At 45.2% G+C, this 22,455-nt stretch overlaps 1 protein-coding gene and 1 long non-coding RNA gene across 2 annotated transcripts; both read right to left on the bottom strand.

The window, feature by feature from the left end:
* Nucleotides 1–6,000: 6,000 nt before the first annotated feature.
* LOC311313543 (endonuclease domain-containing 1 protein) lies at nucleotides 6,001–8,026 on the bottom strand. Its single transcript, XM_084443691.1, has 3 exons — nucleotides 7,593–8,026; nucleotides 6,799–6,955; nucleotides 6,001–6,628 (listed from the first exon to the last, which is right to left on the bottom strand). Exons 1-3 carry the CDS (start codon nucleotides 7,884–7,886, stop codon nucleotides 6,237–6,239), a joined length of 843 nt encoding a protein of 280 aa, XP_084299817.1. The 5' UTR covers nucleotides 7,887–8,026; the 3' UTR covers nucleotides 6,001–6,236.
* Nucleotides 8,027–19,983: 11,957 nt separating this feature from the next.
* LOC311310464 lies at nucleotides 19,984–20,901 on the bottom strand. Its single transcript, XR_014630501.1, has 3 exons — nucleotides 20,489–20,901; nucleotides 20,239–20,334; nucleotides 19,984–20,123 (listed from the first exon to the last, which is right to left on the bottom strand). It is a non-coding gene; the product is annotated as an uncharacterized lncRNA (long non-coding RNA).
* Between the last annotated feature and the right edge of the window lie 1,554 nt (nucleotides 20,902–22,455).

Raw genomic sequence — 22,455 nt, 5'->3', positions numbered from 1 at the left:
TTGGAATGTTGGTGATGCCTGATAAAGATCTTGCAGGCCCTGGGACCTCCTGCTCTCCCCCTCCCCGCGGTAATAAACCCAGGCCGCTGTTAGCTTTTGGCGTTCTTCTTCTGTTGCTCTGCGTTGTGTAATTTTTTTGTAAGCCTTGATAAAAGTTGCAGCAAATCTAATATGGACCACTATGTTAATAGCCTTCTTGTGGTGATAATTATGAAATCACCCCAACACGGGATTGGAAGCAGCATTTATTGGTTTATTTATTACTTAATTCTCATGGAACAGTCCCTGTCTCTCCCTGTCTCTCGGCTGGCTGGAGCTGTGGGCAGAAAACAAGGCCTCAATCTTCTTCCGTACCCCCCCGCTTGATCTTATCGGCGCTGGGCAGCCACAGGCACAGAGAGTCTACCGTTTCCAAATCAAAGTCTCAAGGTTTGGTTGAGACATTAAATAGTGCTCTCTCGGCCCACCCCCCACGCCTAAACAAACGGTGACTGAAATAACTTATCTGAACCTAGCATTCAATCAGGCACCTTAACACTATGAAGCGCCAAGCATTTGAAACTTACCAGCATCGCCGTGGAGTGGGTCAAATGCCCCCACAGTCTTTAGAATGGGAAGCTGTTACTGACACACAATGACCGCTAGATGGCGCTCGTGTGTGTGTGTGACACCAAATGCGGCTGTATAGCCTATCGGTATTATCAAATAGAAAGCATATCACTGATAACACTTGAAAAATAAGAACACATTGATGTACACAGTATGATGTAGGCCTATTCACCTATTGAGCAATTTATGGATGGATTTATGGATGAATTCTATGTTTAGAAAAAATGAAAAAGGTTTGCGCTCTTGGGCTGTGAGCAGGGCTGGACTGGCCATGTGGCGTACTGGGCAAATGCCCGGTGGGCCGAACCTACTTGTGGGCCGATCTACAATAAAAATAAAAATAAAATTTATTTGGGGGCTAACGAACGGCCCATAGAGCAGGGACAGCGGCCCATTGGTCCATTTTCTATACTGACACTGGGCTGGCCCAATCATATGTAGGCCCCACCCCTCCCTCTGTTAGTTTCAGGTGTCATTTGCGTGGGCCGTTAGAGAGCCAAAAGTCAGTGGATGGAGAAAGATGTATAAGGACCTAATACATCCATGATAAGGACAAGTATAGTAAACCAAAGCGCAAGGGGGGCGCAGAGAAATTACGAGCTAAAAAGATTAAAAGTCTTGAGGCGGATGCTGCAACATGTGCAAAAATTACTGATATGTTTGCGCCAGGGGCTGCTTCAACGTCTACAGCCTCAGCCGACGTTGTGCAGCAACACCATGTTGAACACGAACTTGAAGGAGAGGTGGCCGGTGGCCATGGTGGCCGAGAGCAGGACAGGGAAGCCGAGGAGGGACAGAGACATGACAGGGCCGAGGAAGGACAGAGTGAGCAGGAGGAGTGTGTAGTTGAAACGGTAAGGAAATATATTTGAAAGCTAAAAAAGAAGCTATAGCTAAATATGAATATGGGTGACGGCTATCTGCTGGCTAGCGCCAGCTAGCATTAGCTAGGTACAGCTAGCTAGCATTATCTAGCTACACCTCCCTGCCAAGCTAATCGGGTCGTAGCTAGCTACGTTTGAGCTAGCTAGCGTTTACACTGTTTGTCTAGGCCAGCCAGATAACGTCAGTACTAGTAGTGCTAACGTTAGCACGTTAGCTTGGCAATTAGCACTAGCGCTATTACTAACGTTATCTATTCTGGCCTAGCCTAGCAGTGTTGCTGCTGCTGGGCTACTTAACGTTATATCTTCGAAGAAAAAGAGGAGCAGGCTAACGTTAGCTGTGTGTGGCCATGGTCCAAAATTAACCCTAGCCATTTACTAGCCAATGGCTAGCTGCTAAAAATCTATTGGTAATGGATAATTTACCAGCCAGTTGACTGGTAAGCCTAGCTCCTTTCAGGACTGTTACTAAGGGGCTAGGTTAAAAAAGTCATCCTCAACACTGAAATATATCAAAAGCAGACTGAGGAGCAGCCTGTCTGCCAGCAAATTGGAAGCCTTCATGTTGATGGCCACTGAAAAAGACGTCCTTGTTGCTTTGGACACAGACACTGTCATTGACAAAGTGTCAGAGAAGAGTGAGCTACTGAGGAAACTTATAGTAAGTTGATATGAAATTGTTATTATTATAAAATTATTCATAATAATGTAGCAGCTTTTTAGACTGAAGATAGTGTGATCATGTGACTCATTATTACCCCCCCTCCCCTGTCTCTCAAAGGATGCCCGGCCCTAACTTGTGTGGTTCATTGTCCATTGTTGATGAGGGTATTCAGAGGGCCATGCAGCCTTTTCCACTAAGTAAGTATACAATACATGCAACTATGTTTTTATATTTTCTAGAATCTGTCATTTAATCATTTATAATTTAAAAATGATCATTGATCATGTCTCATCTCTCTCTCACTCCCCCCCCCTCTCTCTCTCTGTCAGGATATTATTGTTGAGGGTATCCAGAGGGTCATGCAGCCTTTTCCAGTAAAGATAAAGGTATTATGATCATGTAATTACCAGTACTGTGATCAACTCAATCAATTATAATGTCTCAGTCTCACCTTTCTCTCTGTCTCCCCTTTTCTCCCTCTCTCTCTATCAAAGGTTGCCCTCATTTGTTTGAAAAGAAGCACTTTGCTTTTAACTGGAGTGGACTTCACAGGCATCCTTTTTTATGTAAGTAGTGAGTTTACAATTTATGCAACTGCTTACATTTTCTAGAAGATATTGTTAATATCTGAATCTATAGTTTATCTCACTTATCGTGTCTCATCTCTCTTCCTCCCTCTTTCTCACTCAGGATGCCATTGTTGATGAGGGTATTCAGAGGTCCATTCAGCCTTTTTCCAGTAAGTACGTATACAATTCATGCAACTCTGATCATCTGAATCTGTCATTTAATCATGTATGACTTATCATTGATCATGTCTCAACTCTCCCTCTCTCTCTCTCTCCCCCCCTCTCTCTCTCTATCTCTCTCTTTCTCTCTCTATCTCTCAGGAGATGCCATTATTGTTGAGGGTATCCAGAAGGCCATGCAGCCTTTATTACTCTCTCTCTCTCTCCCCCCCTCTCTCTCTCTATCTCTCTCTTTCTCTCTCTATCTCTCAGGAGATGCCATTATTGTTGAGGGTATCCAGAAGGCCATGCAGCCTTTATTACTAAGTAAGTATCAAATACATGCAACTATCTCTCTACATTGTTCTCAATTGAAGATACTGGACCAGTACTGTGATCATTTAACTCCATCAATTATCATTCTCACCTTTCTCTCTTTGTCTCTTCCTCTCACTCTTTTAAAGGTTGCCTTGTTTGAGGAGATCTTTTCAGCCCAGTGGAGTTCACAGGCAACATTTTGAGTTACTTGTATACTTTGTACATATATTTCTATACTAACATTTGAATAATAATAATAATAATTTAATAAATAATTTGAAATTATACTTTGACTTCTATCAGAGCTTTTTCTTTGACAATGTACTTCTACTGTAACTTACTTGAGTATGGAGATGGTGTACTCCACGGCCACGTCTGACCACCAGGGAGTCAAGAGTGAGTGAGTACACTCGTCCATTTGCACTGGTACACTTGTCCACGGAACTTACTCATCTTTGTTGTGGTTTGGGGAAATAGTACGGTGGTATTGCATATTTAAAGGGGCCGCAAGGATTTCGTACTGGTGGGTGGTGTCCGGCCGATTGTGTTGGGCCGGTCTGGGCCAAAAATGCCAGGGCCGATTTTTTGTCCCAGTCCAGCCCTGGCTGTGAGAGTGGTGCAGATGCGTAAGGCCAGGAAGATTCAAAACACCGCCACCACCACAGAAGAAGACTACCTCGGAAAAATAATTTCACTCTGACAGAACGCGCCTAAATAAGTTATTTAATGGTAGCGCCGAGGCTTCAAAACCCAGCATTTGTTTAAATAGACCCTTTTGCTTCGGTAAGTGAAGTTTCATGTTTATCTGACACTTGTAAATATGAGCGCCTCTCCTAAATAGTCCGACACCGATTTATTTTGACGGCGAATTGAATGGAGGGTGAAAGGACTGTTGTCTGGCATGAGCGAGCATGCGACAACAGGACTGAAAAGGGCTAATAGAAACCTAGCTACAGTGAGACAATAGAATGACATTCTCTTTCTTGTTTCTTTAATACAGTGAAATGACTTGATCCCAACTATGTGATGCAACCACCACAAGAACAAGCCCTGGGAATAAAATATGGGCATTGATGCATTGTATTTTGTAACCAAGTGTCACTCTGTGTTATAGATAACTGGTTCTATGCTGCTAAATCAACCTTACCATGTTTGGTATCAATCTGAAGCTAAAATAATGAATCAGTTGATTATGCATGTTGGGGAAATGTAATATGTTGAAACCATAACAGGGATATTTTATGATAACAGACTCATAAGAGAATCTAGGCTCCCCTTTTATGACGGGAGTGTGTGTCCAACTTGGACTGTGTGTCCAAGTGACCAATTGATGCTGTCTATGCAAACAGGACACGCCTCATTTTCTGGCCCTTTTTAGAGACCAGACATATGCTCTCTCTCTATACCCTGCATCAAACTGACCGACCATCAGTCACGTGCCTCTTCCGTTCGTCGAGCCAGACAACACCTCCGGACACCTCGCTTAACACTACCCATAAGGTTGACATCCAGCATTCTCCTTTGATGTGGTTTGATGCCAAGTGTTGGCATCAAAGGATTTAAGATCATCTTTGACATCATTCTTTTCATATTGCCACGTGTTTTTCCATCTATTATTGAATTGTGTTTTAATATTATTTATATAATTGATTAATATTATTTATTATTATTATATACTTTGTCAATATATTTTCTTAATACTTGGATTAAGAATAAGAGCACGCGAGTGGTCGATTCAAGCTGGTTAAAAACAATTGACGATAACTTTATTCTTCAATACGTTTGCAAGCGGTCTCTCACACAGGAAGTGAATCCTAGTCAGAGAGCCCCGTCAATAAGAAGGGCGAGCCCTTTTAAAGGGGTAGTGTCGTGATAGGGGGTTGTGATCTGTTTTGCCAGTTGCTCTGGCAAAACAGATGGCAGTGGAAATGCAGTTAACTTCTGCTTTCCACAAACATTGTAAAACAATAAACTCAGAGAAAACAGGAACATCAATTGAGTAAGATAACAGAAAAACTATCTTGGAGTGAACACATGGGTGATCAGTTGAAATTCTTTAACAACTTCAATAAATATTATTAACCTTTGATCATGTCCTAGCCTCGTCACATGATCTTTATGTCACTTGATTGAGTCAAGACCTCCTCCTTCTGACTGAGATTGATAAATTAGACTATTGATGAAGGTTATCTGTTTCCCTGTACAGAACAGGGTGGAGTTGTTTTAATGTATTAAATCATTTTTCCTTCATATTTGTGATAACCGCGGTATAATCATAAATCATACTTAGTCATAGTTATATTTCCATAGTTCGAACCCTTAGACTGCTACACCCTGCTACACCCTGACCTGGAAAGATCCAGTACTACAGGAATATCTTTACCTGAACTGAGCTAACAGAATATAATTAAGAGGGCTGTGGTCAGAGGTAGTTGGTGAAGGGTGGTGATGTGATAAGACTTCATCCGCTATCAAAATTACTGTAGGTTTGGATTCAGGGAAACATGATGATAGAAAAGATGAGTGTATTGCTGGTCAGAAATGCAGTTTACCTAAGTTGAATGCCCAATTGCCTGTTCAAATTGGAGTGGGCAGGGGGGCACTTTATTCCTCCAAAGTTTATTACACAATGTTGAAGGAATACACCTGTATTTAATATTTATTATACATTTATAAGTCTTTATTATTCAATATAATCAACACAATTATGAAAGGAAACTTGTAAAGCATAATAAAGATTCAATTATTTCATGTATTGTGTTGTATTTTATTGTTGTATTTCAATCTATCTGGCCTTTCTATGGAAATTGGCACATCTCTTTATTCATGCATTTTCCCATTTCTTTTCATTTGTGATATGAAGCGCAGCGCTGGGCTGAAGCCTGTTACCTAAACTGGATACCGAAATCGTCATATTCTACCAAACCAATCAATCAACCAGTGAGAGTAGTCAAGTGATTTAGTATCAGTTATTCAGCACACAATTCTAACCTCTATTTAGGAGGATGGACAATCTGACCTCTCCTAACCCTCTCATGCTTGGCAGTTGTTGTGAAACAGCTCCCCTACTGGCGTGTCAGTGAACTGCTGAAGGAAAGCTCTGAGCTCGGTCAGAGAATGTTTGACAACTAGGTTCTGTTCCGTGTTCAGAGCAGTAGCCGCGCCGCTGTGCACCGGCCTGCCGTTAGCGTCCACACAGCAGTAGGCGTTCCACAGGTAGTCGGGGATATTGACGCGCCTCACGTTGTTCTTGACAATCCAGTTGTCGGCCGAGGGGACAGCGCCGACCAGGACGAACGCCTCTGAGCACTGCGCGCGGAACAAGTCGGTGAGCTGGGACTCGTGGATCCGCCACGCGTTCTGGTTTAGCTTCGGGTTCTGGGGAACCACGTTGGTCAGGGTGAAGGTAGCGTTACGGCTGGGGACTTGGGGAAAAGAGGGGGAGAGAGAATAAAAAGAGATTCTTTTTTTTTTAAAGAAAAAAAAGAGTGAGAGAGTTGAAAAATCAGTGATGTCAAGCACTTTGTCTCACTGCTCATTAAAGCTCTGCCATAATGATAACTGTCTCAGTAAGGGATGAATAATTCATGCCTACCTGCGTGGTGGCCGTTGGGATTTAGGTGTCCGCGGTCAAAGCCAGAGTGTGTATAGTCTTCATTCAGGGCCTGTCTCTCACCAAGGTAGATGCCAGGGTTGTCCTGACCCAGCCAGTACCCATCCTTCATCTCTGCTTGCCAAGAACTATCCACCAGCTAGATCAGAGTCACAGAGAGATATTGCAGAAAGCAACTACAACTCACTTCCACTCTTTCCACTCACTCTCTCTCTCTCTCTCTCTCTCTCTCTCTCTCTCTCTCACACACACACACACTCTCTCTCTCACACACACACACACACACACACACACACACACACACACATTTTGGCAATAAAAAAAAAACTCAGTTCAATCACCTCCACCCCATGGTGACCTCTCACCCTAACCCTGACCTCAGACCTCCTCCTCTGATAAATGAATCAGCCTTCTTCTAAGACTACAAAAGGAAACAACACAACCATCCCTCAGTGACCTTGTAACCTAACCTTGTCTCTTCCGCTGGTTGACTACCCACCTGTATCCTGGCATTGCCAGACCAAATTCGCAAGTGCGTGAAGAGATCGTAATCAGGATGGCAAAGCCCACCTGGGGCTCGGTGAACAAATCAAATGTACCTCCTCCGAGACCATTTCAAACTGACTACCAAAGAAAAGCACCACGACCACCCCACCCCTCAGTCACCTCACCCTGACCTCCCCGTCCCTCCAGTACCTGCCTTGGTGCTCGATAGTCGAATCAAACGCAATACATCTAGCCCTAAGCCCGATCCTCCCTCCAGTAGCAGTACCCACCTGAGGCTCCACGAACCAGCGCTTCTCCCTGCCCCCGCCCTCGCTGGGCTGGAAGCAGTAGGCAGAGTAGACAGCGATGCGGTGGCGGGTGTCATACAGCGTGGCAAAGTGGTACCGGTTGACAAAGCGCTGGCACAGGCGGGCAGCGCCGGGCGTGGAAGCGCCCAGCTCCGGAACCTTCCCCGTGTAGAAGTACTCCAGGCATTCTGGGACGTCCTCGAAACGAGCGACGACGTCCGCCTCGACGATGGACAGGGAGAGGAGGAGGGAGAGGAGGGCTGCTGTGGTCTGCATGACGGAGGGGTCTGGACTGTGGACACGTCTGGTCTGGACTGTGGACACGTCTAGTCTGGTCTGTGGACACGTCTAGTCTGGTCTGTGGACACGTCTAGTCTGGTCTGTGGACACGTCTGGTCTGGTCTGTGGACACGTCTGGTCTGGTCTGTGGACACGTCTGGTCTGTGTCTGCTGGTCCACCAAGCTGTGGCGTTACCAGACCCTGGGCTATATACCCTCGCTCGACCCTTTCCATCCGCCACCCACTTTTTACACATACTCTCTCTCTCTCTCTCTCTCGCTCTCTTTCTCTCTCGCTCTCTTTATCCAACCTGGTCACTTACACACGACAGAGAGGCTAAATTTGGATCCACACACAGAAACACCCCCTTCTCTTTCTCCATCTCTTTATCTGTGTTTCTGTGACACATGAAGGTCACTATGTGGATCCACATTTAGCCTCTCTGTCGTGTGTAAGTGACCAGGTGTGTTGCGAGTGCAGGTGTCTGCAGTGTGACCTACTATGTGTTTTTGAATCAACCTACATAGACTAGCCTATACTACTTACTAGGAGTGCATCCAAATCCGAATACCCTTTTTTTTTTTTCCTGGGCAACGTCATGATTTGTGATTGTGATACAAGGATTTATATTTAATAATTCATGATATGTAAATAATTATACAGGTATGCATGCATAAATCACTTTTTTGATGCTTTGAAAGCACAGCAATTGCAATGCCAATGAATATTAGGGTACTATACGACTAGAGTGGACTGGACTGTTTAAGCCACACCCACATGTAATGTATGGTGGACATTCAGTGAAATGTTGCTCATCAGGTTCACGCTGCCTCGCCCTTTTCTGAGGACTCACCTTCAACTGTTATACTGCTATTTTTCGACTCACTCAAGTACCACTATCATTCTTTATGAAGAAAGCATGGCGGGCTTCAGATAGCTCTAACTAAAAAAAGTATAAATGCCACAGCTTAGATATTGTATTTACAGTCACCGTAGGAATCCTGGATGGACATTTTAGTAGGCCTACATAGTGTGAGGGGAATGAGTTGTGGGACTTGATTGACTGGGCATAGATTCACTAATTGACTGAATTGATTGGATTGAACACAGGTGAAACTGATTAAGAGAGATGTAAGCAGACAAAAGACTGGTCAGATGAAGAGATGCAAACAAGATGAAGAAACAGTTAGGCTACATAACTGCTAGAAATTATGAACAGGCTGACCTGATCTTGTTTGAAGTATTTTCCAACTACTAGAGCAAGGTCCTCAAACTCAAATTGGCTCGGGGCCACTGCTGGTACCATCAACTCATAGGAGGGCCACATCAATGTCAACTTCAGGTACTAGCCTACTAACTAAAATAAAGTGCAATATTTCTGAAAATGTTATTTTTCATTTCCATAACTAGACTCACAAGTCTCTAAATGTTGCGAGACTATCCCATAACTAACATTTTCATCATACAAATTCAAACCGGTTTCTATACATTTTAATATATTTTAACAGTTAGTGCAAACCTTTTTTCCTTATTTTTATTTTATCTTGAATAGCCTACATTTCTGCTTTATTCTGTTTTAGCTGCAAGATGCATCACTACTGTAAGCCTGCCCTGGACCTGTACTTGCACTTATTAAAGGAGAATGTTCGTTTGACAACCTGGACCTTATTTATGGCATATTATCACTCATTTGCGGGCCAGATTACATGATATTTCTGACATCATGTCGCGGGCCGGATGGAGGGGTGGGGCGGGCCGCAAATGGCCCACGGGCCGGGAGTTTGAGACAAACTAACACATTTTTAAATACACCAAAGTAAAACTACTGGGCTACTCCCCTAAGGACAAACGGTGCATAAAGGCTAATAGCTGAGCTAAATGAGCCTATGGGGAACTCACAACCTTACACCAATGGCAAGTCATGATCTTTTTTGAGCTACTTGCCAAGTGAGAAGCCATAGATGGTTTCAAACAATGACTCTTAAGGCAATCACCTTAGTGGTCAGACAGTAAGTCTGGTGGTCGGTCTGGGGCGGCACGTAGATCGGGAGGTAGAGCGGCCGGCTGGGGCTTACAAGGTCCCCAGTTCGATCCCAGCTCCGGGCAGTGTGCCGAAGTGTCCTTGAGCAAGACACTGAACACCAAAATCGCTCGTGTGTGCCACAGTGACCTTGTACTGTCGCCTTACAGCAAGAAGGTCTCTGGGCCTGTTCTCCTCTTGGTTTCCTCCCCAAGGAACCATACAATACAAACGAAGAACAGATGCTCTTCAGTCCGGTGCCTGACCAGGACGTGGACTGAGTACTTGGACTTGGTCTCCGGGCGCCATGAACGATGGCTGCCCACTGCTCCTGGCTGCCCCTGGGAGAGGTAGGCTTGGGATGTGATAAAAACAGGGAACAGTTTCCACCGGCGGCCCCCGAAAGTTGCATGTGTGTGTGTGTGCCGTGTCGCCGCTCACTATGTAATGCGTGTGTCACTGTATGGCAAAATAAAGACCCCCCCTGTCATTTTTTTAGAATCAGACCAGCAGAGTACTGTGCTAGCTTGGATGCTAGGGGGAGCAGCTATGGCTGGTGTTAGCGGACCTACAGTAGGAAGGGCCTCCTTGGCTTCTGCGGGCGCGTTTCTGCATCAGCTTACTAAATGGCAGTTCATAAGCCTTACTGGGTCATCATGGCTAGCTGAGTTGGCTAAGGCGCGTGGCGCAATGGAGGCCTCCCCTATGACAAGGAGTGATTTGATAGCATTGCTGAAAGAGCAATTTTCTCTAGTGGCTTTGTGGGTAGAGCAGAGGAAAGAGAGGGAGAGAGCAGCAATTTGAGCTTGAGGAGAAAGACAGGGAGCTTGTAGAGGAAGAGAGAGAAAGACAGTTTCAGTGGGAGCTGGGGAGGATCCAGAGTTTGTCTTCTCTGGGTTGGTGTCGGTTGCCTCCTTGTGTTGGTATCTGTTTACTAGTGAGACTGTTTGGTAACATGCTACTCCCTGCTTTGTGCCACCCCAGGAAGTATTACAAGTTTATCCTGACGCTCATCTTTGAGGCCCTGAATACCAGAGGGAACCAAGTGTATGTATGGATGCATCTGCAATTCATTTACTTTTATATTGTAGTAAGTAAGTAAGTAAGCTTTTTTTATATAGCGTTCTTCACAGCACGGATGCACAGAGTGCTTTACAGTAATAAATTAAAATGGCAATACAACTCGAGACAAAATTAAAACGACACAGAACAGTAAAAAAACAACAACATTGCGAGCAGCAAGGCGTTATAGATGGCCGAAGGCCTGCCTGAACATGTGTGTCTTAAGAAGTTTTTTGAACATGAGTTCAGTGGATGGCTCTCTCAGGGCCTGGGGAAGAGCGTTCCAGAGTCTTGGCGCCACCGCCTCAAATGCTCTGTCACCCTGGGTTTTCAGTCTGGTCCGGGGCACCGCCAGGAGACCCTGGTCGGATGACCTCAGAGACCGACTCAGAGAGTGAGGGTGTAAAAGTTCTGAGATGTAGGCCGGGGTCCGTCCGTGAAGAGCTCGGTGGGTGAACACCAGGACTTTGAACTCGATCCGGAGGTGAACTGGGAGCCAGTGCAGGGAGGCCAGGATGGGGGTGATGTGGCATGTCTTCTTTGAGCTGGTGAGTAGTCTTGCAGCAGCATTTTGGACTAGCTGAAGTTGTCCCACAGAGGATTTGTTGAGGCAGGTAAACAGTAAATTACAGTAGTCAAGTCGTGATGAAATAAATGCATGGACAGAGATTTCTAATTCAGTATGTGATACAATGGATCGGAGTTTGGCAATATTTCTGAGGTGGAAAAACAGGAACGCGTTAGGGATTTGACATGTTTGTCCAAGTGCATAGCTTCATCAAAGAAGACACCCAGGTTTCTAACAGAGGGCCTAACATTTCCCTTGAGGGACCCCATGTGGTTTACCACTGTAGCGGCAGTCTTGTCATTAGAACGAACAAACCTTTGGTGCTTGGCCCCCTAATAAACGTTGCGATGCCTTGTTGGCGGATGGTCAGTCAGGGCAGCTTTTCCCAACAGTTCATAACACTTCACCCTCAACTGTCCACTTGTGCCCACACATGCAATGGCTATTTAGCGTGATCTGACACTTTCTTATACCTGTTCATCCCTTTCAGATCCATGAGGGGACGTCAACAAGTGCTCACTCAGAAGAGGAAGAGAAAGGAGATGCAGCCTTATGTACACACATGCCAGAGACTGTGGTGGAATAGTAGCTACAGTACGCTAGAGAGGGGTGAGGTTGTTATATACCAGCTCTGTGGCCTAGTTGTAGAGTGTCCGCCCAGAGACTGTGAGGTTGTGGGTTCGATCCCTGGCCGAGTCATACCAAAGACTATAAAAATGGGACCCATTGCCTCCCTGCTTGGCACTCAGCATCAAGGGTTGGAATTGGGGGGCTACATCACCAAATGATTCCCGAGCACCGCTGCTGCTCACCGCTCCCCCAGGGGATGGGTCAAATGCGGAGAACAAATTTCACACACTCAGGTGTGTGACAATCAGTGGAACTTAGTCTACAGTACCCTAGAGAGGGGTCAGGTTGGGGACAGATAAAATAAGACTGTTAATCTAGCAGGGAAAAGCTGTCTGTTTAACCAGGCTTGGTTTTGCAGTACAAACAAAGTCGGAAGCCTAAATAAATATTTTGCATCGGAGCTAGAGTGTGCAGCGACTCCCATTCTGCCAGCTGGCAGCCCTTGAATACATGGGCACTCAGTGTCAACCTACAGTGCAGTGCGGTGCTGGTGGGCCAGGCTAGGTTCGTGGTAACCACTCCAGCTTCTCAGAAGTAGAGTTGTGGTTGGTGCATGAGCTCGAATCCTTGCATTCACCCCAAGATGTCTCGCAGTCCAAGATGGCGCGGACCAAATCTGCAGCCATCGTGTCGGTTCTGCTTAGATTGAGCCATTTGTTTCAATCAATCAATCAATCAATCAATCAAAGCTTTATTTATATAGCTCATTTCATATGCAGAGGCAACACAATGCGCTTTACAGAGAACAAGGGAGGTGGGTATACGACCCACCCCTACATATTCCAGAGGGAAGCAAAAAAACAGTAATCACCCGGGGGCCAGATAACCCTACTAACACACGCAGGTTGCGCAAACGTTCTACATACGGCCGCTATAGGTGACGATTCATCTGCGCCGCGTGCGGAAATTACGCGGCCATTTACGGAAACGCGAGATCTGCCGTTTAGTAGCCGCTACGTCACGACACGTCATTCCGAAGTTGCGGCCGCGTGCAAAGAACGCACGTGATCACGTGGGCAGGAACCTCCGTTATAAACTCACTTGGCTGACACTAGATTTACAGGTATTTATATGACTTGGTCTGCACGTCTTTTTCGCACGGTGCAAATATGGTGCGGCCGCGTGCAAAAAACGTGGGCAGGAACTTCCGTAATAAACTCACTTGGCTGACACTAGATTTACAGGTATTTATATGACTTGGTCTGCACGTCTTTTTCGCACGGTGCAAATATGGTCACTTACTGACCACTGGCTATATTTAGCATTTGCAGTACCACTGGCTATATTTAGCATTTGCAGTACCACTGGCTACATTTAGCATTTACCAGTACAAAAACGAATTAATGCTATATGGGGATATAGCAGCAAGCATTATGATACAAACCAATATAAGACTGAACACCATTAACAGTTTAGAACATTTTATTACACAAAGTACATTACAAATTAAAAGTATACATATTTACAAGGATGAAGTTTACGGTCTGTCACATTACGCATAGCCAGAAAAGCAAAAAAAAGCATGTACAAGCTCTGGCTAGCAACCCATTATCTGACAATTGCAAAAGTTCTAAAAACAAAAATGAAACAGTGCGCATTCTGTGGCAGGCAGACCGGGAACAGACCGTTGTATCCCACAAAAAAAAGGTTAAAATTTACAAAAACTATTTACAAAAAAGGCATCCATCCTGGCAGGCTGGAAAGGCAGGTTTAGGGAGACGGGCTGGGGGTCACCCACATCTGAATCGAGGGTCTGGGCAGAAGAGGTCATCCTCATCTGAATACTCCACTGTGGTCAGGGCTGGAGCTGCGGTCAGGGGCTGGGCTGGGGAGGTCAGCTGGGCTGGAGCAGATGCCTAAGGACATAATGAAATGGCTGTAAAAGCAAGTCGCATACGTTCATTGGAAGCGTGCCATGTCACTGGATACGAGAAAATTAACTGCCTGACATCACATACCTTTTTGAATCGAGCAGGGGCATGTTTCAGCATCTCCTGCAGCTGGGCAGACACCTCCGTCACAGTGGTGCTTGGCTTACAGGCCATAACTGCACCTTTTAACCAAAAAGGGAATGGTTTCAATGCACATGGCATGAAGCAAAGACAATGTATTATTTTGCGAAAATATGAACAATCCCTTACGTAATATGACATTGTAGAGGGTCATATTCTTCAGAGGCTTCTTCCCCCTCTTCCCATGGACGCTGTAGACACACCACACTCTGTGTATGGCAATGGCTGACAGCACCCGCCGGACCACATCTGGCAGATCTTTGCCGCCAATGGAACTCAGATATCGTGTCTGCAAAACATAAAGACAATCATTTACTTTTACATTTCCTTAACACTTCCCTGCAAAAATAAGGAACAAAGTTCTGCCCTGAAGTTACTCACCATCTTCCTTTGATGATCCTTGTCCTTCAGCTGCTCCTCCAAGACCAGCAGCTCCTCCTCCGTTTTAGCAGGGTGCAGGTCATCCAGTACTGCTCCCCGATAGCTGTCTGCAGACTCGCCGGACAGTCTCTGCTCCAGCCTCATCATTGTCTGTGCCATCTCCCTCAGACTCTGCATGACGCTGGAGAACTGCTGACACATCATCCTCTGGAAGTCTGGATATTAAACACAGATGTGGCTATAAGTAATTGTACGGTCCCATAATGGATATTCAGCTCAAAGTATATCCCTACATGCAGCATGAAGTAGTTCACAAAATTCAGCATACCAGCATCTGCAGAGCTTGATGGCAACACTGCTGGAGCTGTTGGTCTCACAGGCGATGGCATCAGAGAACTACCTGAAAACCAGAGGATAAAGGGATGAGCAGGAAACTATGGTGCTGGCGGCGTAGTGATTCTGGCATAAGGGGAAGAATCAACTCGACATGAGACATGTCAGACCCTGACCTGGTCTGGCCGGGGTGCTAATCGCTGATGCATGCTGCTCGTGCCTGGACGTCTGAAGGGCTGAAGGGCCTGGGCTCACAGCGCCTTGGCTCAAAGGACCCGGGCGATGAACATCTACTGCCGAGTAGTGAGATGTGAGATGAGCGAATTAGTGAACTGAGTACATGAGTCTTCCGAAAGTCCTGAGTTAACTGTAAGTGTGCAAATATGCATAGACATTTCACCAACACAAACATGCATGGATACCTGCATTGATAACTGGCAGAGCAGGCCTTCCGGCTCTGGCACCTGGCATAGCTGGTCTGGTCTGAGTTCTGCCGACCGGCTGCCTGGGCACTGGAACATATAGTAGAGGTAAATTAGCTCAGATTAGTCAACTCAAGTAGTACTCTTTTGGGACTGTTGAATGCACTTTATTATATTACCTTCGTCACTGGAGTCATAGCGTGTGTTGCGCTGTCTCTTCCTTTTTTCTTGGGAGTTAATCCATTGATGACTGCTGCTCAAACACCTTCGCCAAGGCACTGGCTACTTCATAATGCTCTGTGTGTTCCTCAGCAGAGACAGAGGTTGTCATGGCTCCTCTTGATGTGCTTGTGGAGGTAGATCTGGGAGGTATAGGAGAATGGGCACTCAGAGCAGGAGAACACCCAAGTCTTGCACAACTCTAACATCACAGCTAGGAGAGCGAATGAGAGAGACCATTAAAAAGGATTATCTCACCTGTAGTACAAGTTCAAATATAGAGTGATTATACGTCATTGTAAATGAGAGCTTACTCTCAATTGATTCACGAGGTTAAATAAAGATTGAATGAATATGTAGCTAGTGGGGGGTTACAACCACACAACTGTGGAGAGAGAATGAGACACTTGGTTCCCTCCTCTACTGGTGTTCATGGCCATGGCCACACACCTGGAATACTCCAACCCTGATTTAAAGGCATAAAAGTGGGGAACACATTCTTGAGACGGTTCCTAAAACTGGAGGGAAAAAAAACGGGAAAATGATCTTCCCTCTCCTCATCACTCACTTCTGCATGGGGCTGAGCTCTACCCTGTCAGCAGTGGCAATACATGGGATAGCGGCTCAGCACACAGGAGAACTGCACAGAGAGGAAGGAGGAGAGAGAAAACCAACAACAAAAAAGGCAAGAAGGGTTAATAACTGAGCGAATCTTGCAAGTTTGCACTACAGGGAAGCAATTGCTCAATTTCCCTGATATTGTGGCGTCACTGGCGTCAGTGATGCGTCTTATGAATCTCACATGTCTACCGCTAACATTAACTCAATATCAATATCCCCATTTGTTTATCCCATCTATGGAAATGTATGTGCATTTGTGTGCCTGCCTATATTGATGATCAGGTGTTTCTCCACCTAAGGGCTGGCCAGACAGAACCATCAGAGACCATTGGGCTGAGCTGAGGAGAGAGCGACATGTTAGAGTGTATGTGTGCATATGTATATGGTGCTCTTCTGTTAATACTCATTAGGGCATTCAACTGAACAAGACTCACAGAGCCTGTGGTGCTGTCCCAGGACTGCCCCTGGCCACGCCTGTCCCCGTCTTAGCGCCTCTATTAGTAGTCCACATCATGAGTACCTATTATGCAAAATTTGGATTTGTATGTGAGTGAAAACGTAGTACACAATTCTTTACCCGTTTGACAGAATGAGCAACCATTTCAACAGTTAAGAGTAACATGAAATCCGCCAAGATGGCTGCTGTAACCAAATGAGCCAAGATGGCTGCTATAACAAATCCTGCTAGCTAGCCTAGCTCCGTTGTTGGGGCTTCTAGTATTCTGTTAACGTTAACTTCGGAAAAATGAATGCCTAAAAACGAACACCTACTAACGGTGTCGTGGGTTAATGCGAAATCAATGAGTAAGCTAATTATCGCATTTTATTCCAAGCGATGAAACAGTACGAACGTGCAGGAGCTCGCGCGAGCCTGCTAGACTCGAGACGACTCCACCATTGCCCGAAAAAGGCTAATCACGTTAGCTGGCTAGCTAGTTGGCTAACATTGGAAAGAGAGCATCTGCATATAGATAATCATTACAAAAGGGTAGCTTGCACATAACGTTGGTGTTTTATCTGGGACGATACCAAAATACATAGTATGTATGTATACATACTAATGTATACATTGAAATTAAGATACTTACAGGATCTGTGTTGTCGCGGGCGTGTTGGTCTTTCTCAATCGCTTCTGTTTCAAACGGGGCGGAAGTTTAACCCCTCCTCGTTCTTCTTCTCCTTCGCTGGGTTTAGTGGCGGATCGCAAACAACTTTAATGTGCATACAGCCACCTACTGTACCAGAGTGTGTAACTTGTTGGTCTAGTTCTTCAATTGTGTCACCTAAGAAAGTAGCCCAATGCCTTGCATTCTACGTTCACTGCTCAGCGTTCATTGCTCACATTTAGGTTGCAAAATTAGGACTTTATTCATAGGCATATTTTTTATCATTATTTTTATTAGGCCTAGACTGCAAATCTTTAGTGTTAATATTAACTGTAAATGAGAAATTACACACAAAACAGACATGCAGGATTTCTCCTCACAATTCTGTAACTGTATGACCTCAAAATTTATTTTAAAACCTAAGTAATTTACAAATGTTCTGACCCACTGTGACACATTTCCAATAAAGTCAGATTGGGACTGTGATGTAACCACATTGTCACGTTATTTAATTACATCGTAGTTACGGATTTAAGCAGCAGTGGCGGCTACGTTCCCTTACAGTGTCCTTGAGGACGGCTATTTTGGTTATTTTGCGACTGAAAAGGCAAGTGTCAGCTAGGTGTCAGCTAGGTCCGCTGCTGGTGACGTCGCAAAGTTACCACAATTACACCAATGTGTCCCGTCAGTTTTACGTACTGTGTTAGTAGGGAAGTGAGCTGTAAAAATTCTTCCCTGACCCCTCTCAACAAGGCGATCGAGCAAGCTCCTGGAGTATGTTTGTCTAACAGCTAAGAACATTTATAAAGCAATACATTACATTAAATTACATTTTTGCTATTTGGGGGTACTTGATACTACCCTACTAACACAGTGGGTTGCAGCAACGTTGCACATAAGTTGTACTTAGGTAAGTTGCAACGTTACCATCAGGCGATGTTGTGACAACGTTCATCTAAGGTCGAAAATAACTTTACCCTCCTAAGTCTAATTAGACTTTTCTGCAACGTTGCAGAAACATTGACAATATGGGTCCCTGCAACGTCATTAAATAACGTTGCAGTGACGTTGGATTAAAGTCATATTAGGCTAGCATCGGGCTATCCCGTGACGTCACTGCTTGCTTGGCTCACAGTACGCCCGGCTCACACGCTTGCGTTTGATGCGTCAACTTTGACGGATGCCATTCACTTTCAATGGCCGCAGCCGAATGGCATTCTGGTTCCGTTGTTGTCCCGGTGCGTTGCGTTGCCTGCGTTGCTAGCGTCGAAAGTTAAAACATTTTCAACTTTCAGATGCGTTGTCGGAGCTGCCGACCAATCAGATGTCTTGACGGAGAAAGACGTCATCGCAAGGCGGGATTTCACATTTTTCGATACCAAGATGGAGGACAATCGCTGTTTGAATTGTTTGTTTTCAGGATAGGATGTACCCAATACCTGCGGGCACCACGTTCACGTTGCCTCAACCACAATGCATAAACGATCGCCACACGTTCGACCAGATTAGCATCCATGACGGCACTAAACGAAAAGCCGGGTGGGTTTTCAAAATAGTTCGCGCTAGCAGGTTCGGAGAATATACTCGGCTGTTGCGAGCGCAGTTTTGGACAATGTGATTGGTTGTTGTTGCGTGCGGCAGACACGCCTTCCGCCATCCGTCAAAGTTGACGCATCAAACGCAAGCGTGTGAGTCGGCCAGGCAGGATTCTCTATCACTGCGACCCATGGTGGAAATCATGTGTTCAAAGGTGCCATCACCCCGGAATGTAATCAATGAAATAAGAGATTTGACACATGAATGCTCAATACAGATAAAAACAGAACAACCAATCACACTTCTGACCAAGTGAAATGATTGGAATGACCTGTCAAACTGCCTAATCAACCTGCACACAATTTGATGTTTCTTTTCTAATCTACTAACGGTTTATGCCCCCTTGCTGAAAACAGAGCTGGAGGGAGAGCACCTTTAAATGACACCCTCATGAGCAACTGGACTTTAGTTTTACATTTTCATAGTCACAGCTAATTATTGCAGATATGCCATGCACAGGTACAAGAGATTACAATGAGAATACACAAGGTTAACCCCAAGCTTTATTTACAATTGGGCATCTAATCAATCGTGTACAACCACAGAAATCCATCATTTTTTATGTGAACAGGTACAAGACTACAATACTACAGGCTATCCTCAACTGAAGCTTTATTTACAATGTTGTGCACAAATCTGATTAGTCAACATCTGCAATAAACAATAGAAGACATTCTGCCCCATCATTAAACAAGACAAGAGGATGGCTTTTCTGTTTATAGACCCCATGTAGATTCTACAGCCTGCGTCACTACTAGGGAGTGTTTAGTACTACATTAAAACAATACATTACCTAATTAAACAATGCATTAAAAGAACTGTACCACAAAGGAACCGAGCAAACAGGCTAACCTCACTGTTCACTCAAATGACATGAATGAAATCACAAATTTCCATTATAGTCTCCCAGATAGACCCAGAACAAACCCTTCTCCCAGGTACCCATATATGAATGAGAACACCCCGCCCCCTCGCTATTCAAACAGGTGATTGATTATTTAATTTACATTCATGGTCGTTGTGTGGGCAATCTTGTCCATTGAGCCAACAATTGTGCATCGTCCCCCTCAATGGACAGCTCGCTACCACACAATCCACTCCACTGGGACTACATGAATCACAGTTGCAGCTTGTCTAGAGGCTCATAGCAAAACATTTCACTGCTCGTTGCACTTGCAGTATGTGAGAAATATATTTGTCATGCGCAGACAGAGGATGATTGAATGGAGCTCTGGCTTGTCCAAAGGCCTTCTAACTCAGTACCTGAAACATCACAGACACACAAAGTTAGTCTTATGAAAGACACAACTCCACAAATCCAGTTTGTATGCATTTTCACCAAATTGGACCCTGTGTGTGTGCGGGGGCGAGGTGTTACCTGTTGTGGTGGTGCTCCATCCCTGAACTACTATGACGGTAGTTCTGCAGATACGAGGGGTCCTCTGGACTTGGCTCCAGGGGCAAGATTCCAAATCTGTAATAATGATCAGCCATCAGTGACATTTGTTCATCATCTAGAGGTGGTTGCATGTGCATGACACTGACTGTGTTAGATTAGTGTGAGGAGAGTGAATACAGCATAACCTCCCAGTAGTGTGTGTGTGCATGTATGTCTATGTGTGCTTTACCTGACCATGAGGGGGCTGAGCGTGGCAGTGTCTCAGAAGAGAGCATCTTCTCTTGGGTTTGTTCTGGGTCTGGAGAGCAGATTTTGTTCTCTGTAAAGCGCATTGTGTTTCCTCTGGGTATGAAATGTGCTATACAAATAAAGCTTTGCTTGATTGATTGATTGATTTTGGTTCCTGATTGTGGGCAGCTGTTATCTACTGTCTCTTGTTGGGCAAATGTGCAAATGTTAGGATTTGCAGTGTCTTATCAAAAACTGTGCAGAAGTCCCAAAAACACTGTGCCTTGTGGCTGCTCAATCTTGATCGCTCTTCTTGTCAGCTGTGATTTTGGTATGAATTTCCTGTCTGCATCTCTCTTCTGAAACCGGAAGGCATGAATCATGAAGGATGTGCATGGGTGATTGAAGAGAGGGGCAGGATTTGCGTAGACAAGGCAAAGAGCCATGTTGTCGTCGTCTCCAGATATTCCAACAACTTCCACACACTGTTCATCCTCTGTGATGAATGCACGGTCCTTCTCCTGGCTTGACCTTTTCACGTTGTGTGGTTTGACATGCATGTTGAAATTCCTTTCCTGCAGTCTTTTAGCCACCTGCTTGATGGGATTGTTTCCAGACCGCACCAGCCGCTTGACGCCATGAAGGTAGTTTTCAAACTGGAATGCACTGCAGTTGTCCAGTCCGCCATATTTCTCTGCCTCAGCAGTAATGTGAACCAAACTGTGCAGATTGTACACCATGAAGTCATCGCCGTAGAGGAGTCTAGCTTGCGCAACAAAGTACTCCAGAAGCTCGTGGGCGTAGGTACTGTAGACTTTCAGGAGTTTTGGACACGCCAGAATGCCCATAGCGACACTGAACACCATGAAGTGTTTGTATAGTCTATCATCCAGAAGACCTTTCAGCACAAGTTTTCCAGTGTAGAGCATGAACTGGCGGAATTCTGTTGCTTTCCATCTCTCCACATGCTCAATCGATCGAGGCGACCTTGCAAAGTCTGATGGGATGCTGTTCTTGAGCTCACGCATTCTGTTGCCAAGTAATCCACATTGCTGGGCAGACATTCTGACACTTCGCTTTCCTTTTCTGGTCCAGGTGAGGAGCAGTTTCTTCATAACCCCAAGGCAACTCTGGTGCATGTAATCAATGGGGAATGCTGCAACCATGTCAATCGGCAAATCGGATAGTGGGGTGTCACCTCGATGGTGTAGCTCTTGCGTTTTGTTTCTAAAGGAGTGATTGTCCCTCAGAATCAGGCCATCTACTTTTGGGAATGTGACTCGACCAGTCACATAAGCACCCTTCTGCTCACACTTGTCACATCCATAATACCCAGTGCAGTATTTCGTGTTCCTTACAAGTGCGCGGGCAGGAGCATCACAGACAATGCATCGGACTTTAACCTGGAGCCTCTTGCCCCTGAACAGAAGGCCATTACTCATCGCAGCATTCAGGTCGGCAACCACCTCCTTCAAAAAGTCCAAGTCTTTGGGTTTGCTGTCCCCAGCAGTGAGAACTATAGGGAAGATCTTGACAGGATGAAGCTGGACAGCGCAGAGAACAGGCCACATACTTTGGCCTGAACTTTTGAACAGTGGTAGGCCATCCACATTAATGGACAATTCAACCTCTGTGATGTTTTCAAAATCTCCATGTGGGTATTGCTCAAGTGTATCACGTAACTGCTTTTCAAGTGAAAGATGTATGTACTCCATCTCTGACCTCTTCTCAACAATAATGTCTCTGGGTGTTTGCATTACTGTACGGCTGGAGGAAGGCAGTTCTTGGTGGCCATGTTTTTGCAAGATCTTGAGCAATGCATCCAGGGCATTGAGCTTGACCTGATATGCATTTGTCCAGTCCCGCAATTCCTCACGCAGAGAGGCCGAATGATCAGAGTCTGTATCCTCTTGGGAATGTTCTGAGTCATCTTCGCGGTGATGATCCGAGTCATCCTCTCGCAGATGA

The sequence above is a fragment of the Borostomias antarcticus genome (genome assembly GCF_949987555.1).
Source record: "Borostomias antarcticus genome assembly, chromosome: 1".
Taxonomy (NCBI): Eukaryota; Metazoa; Chordata; class Actinopteri; order Stomiiformes; family Stomiidae; genus Borostomias; species Borostomias antarcticus.
This window is presented reverse-complemented; position numbering and strand designations above follow the sequence as displayed.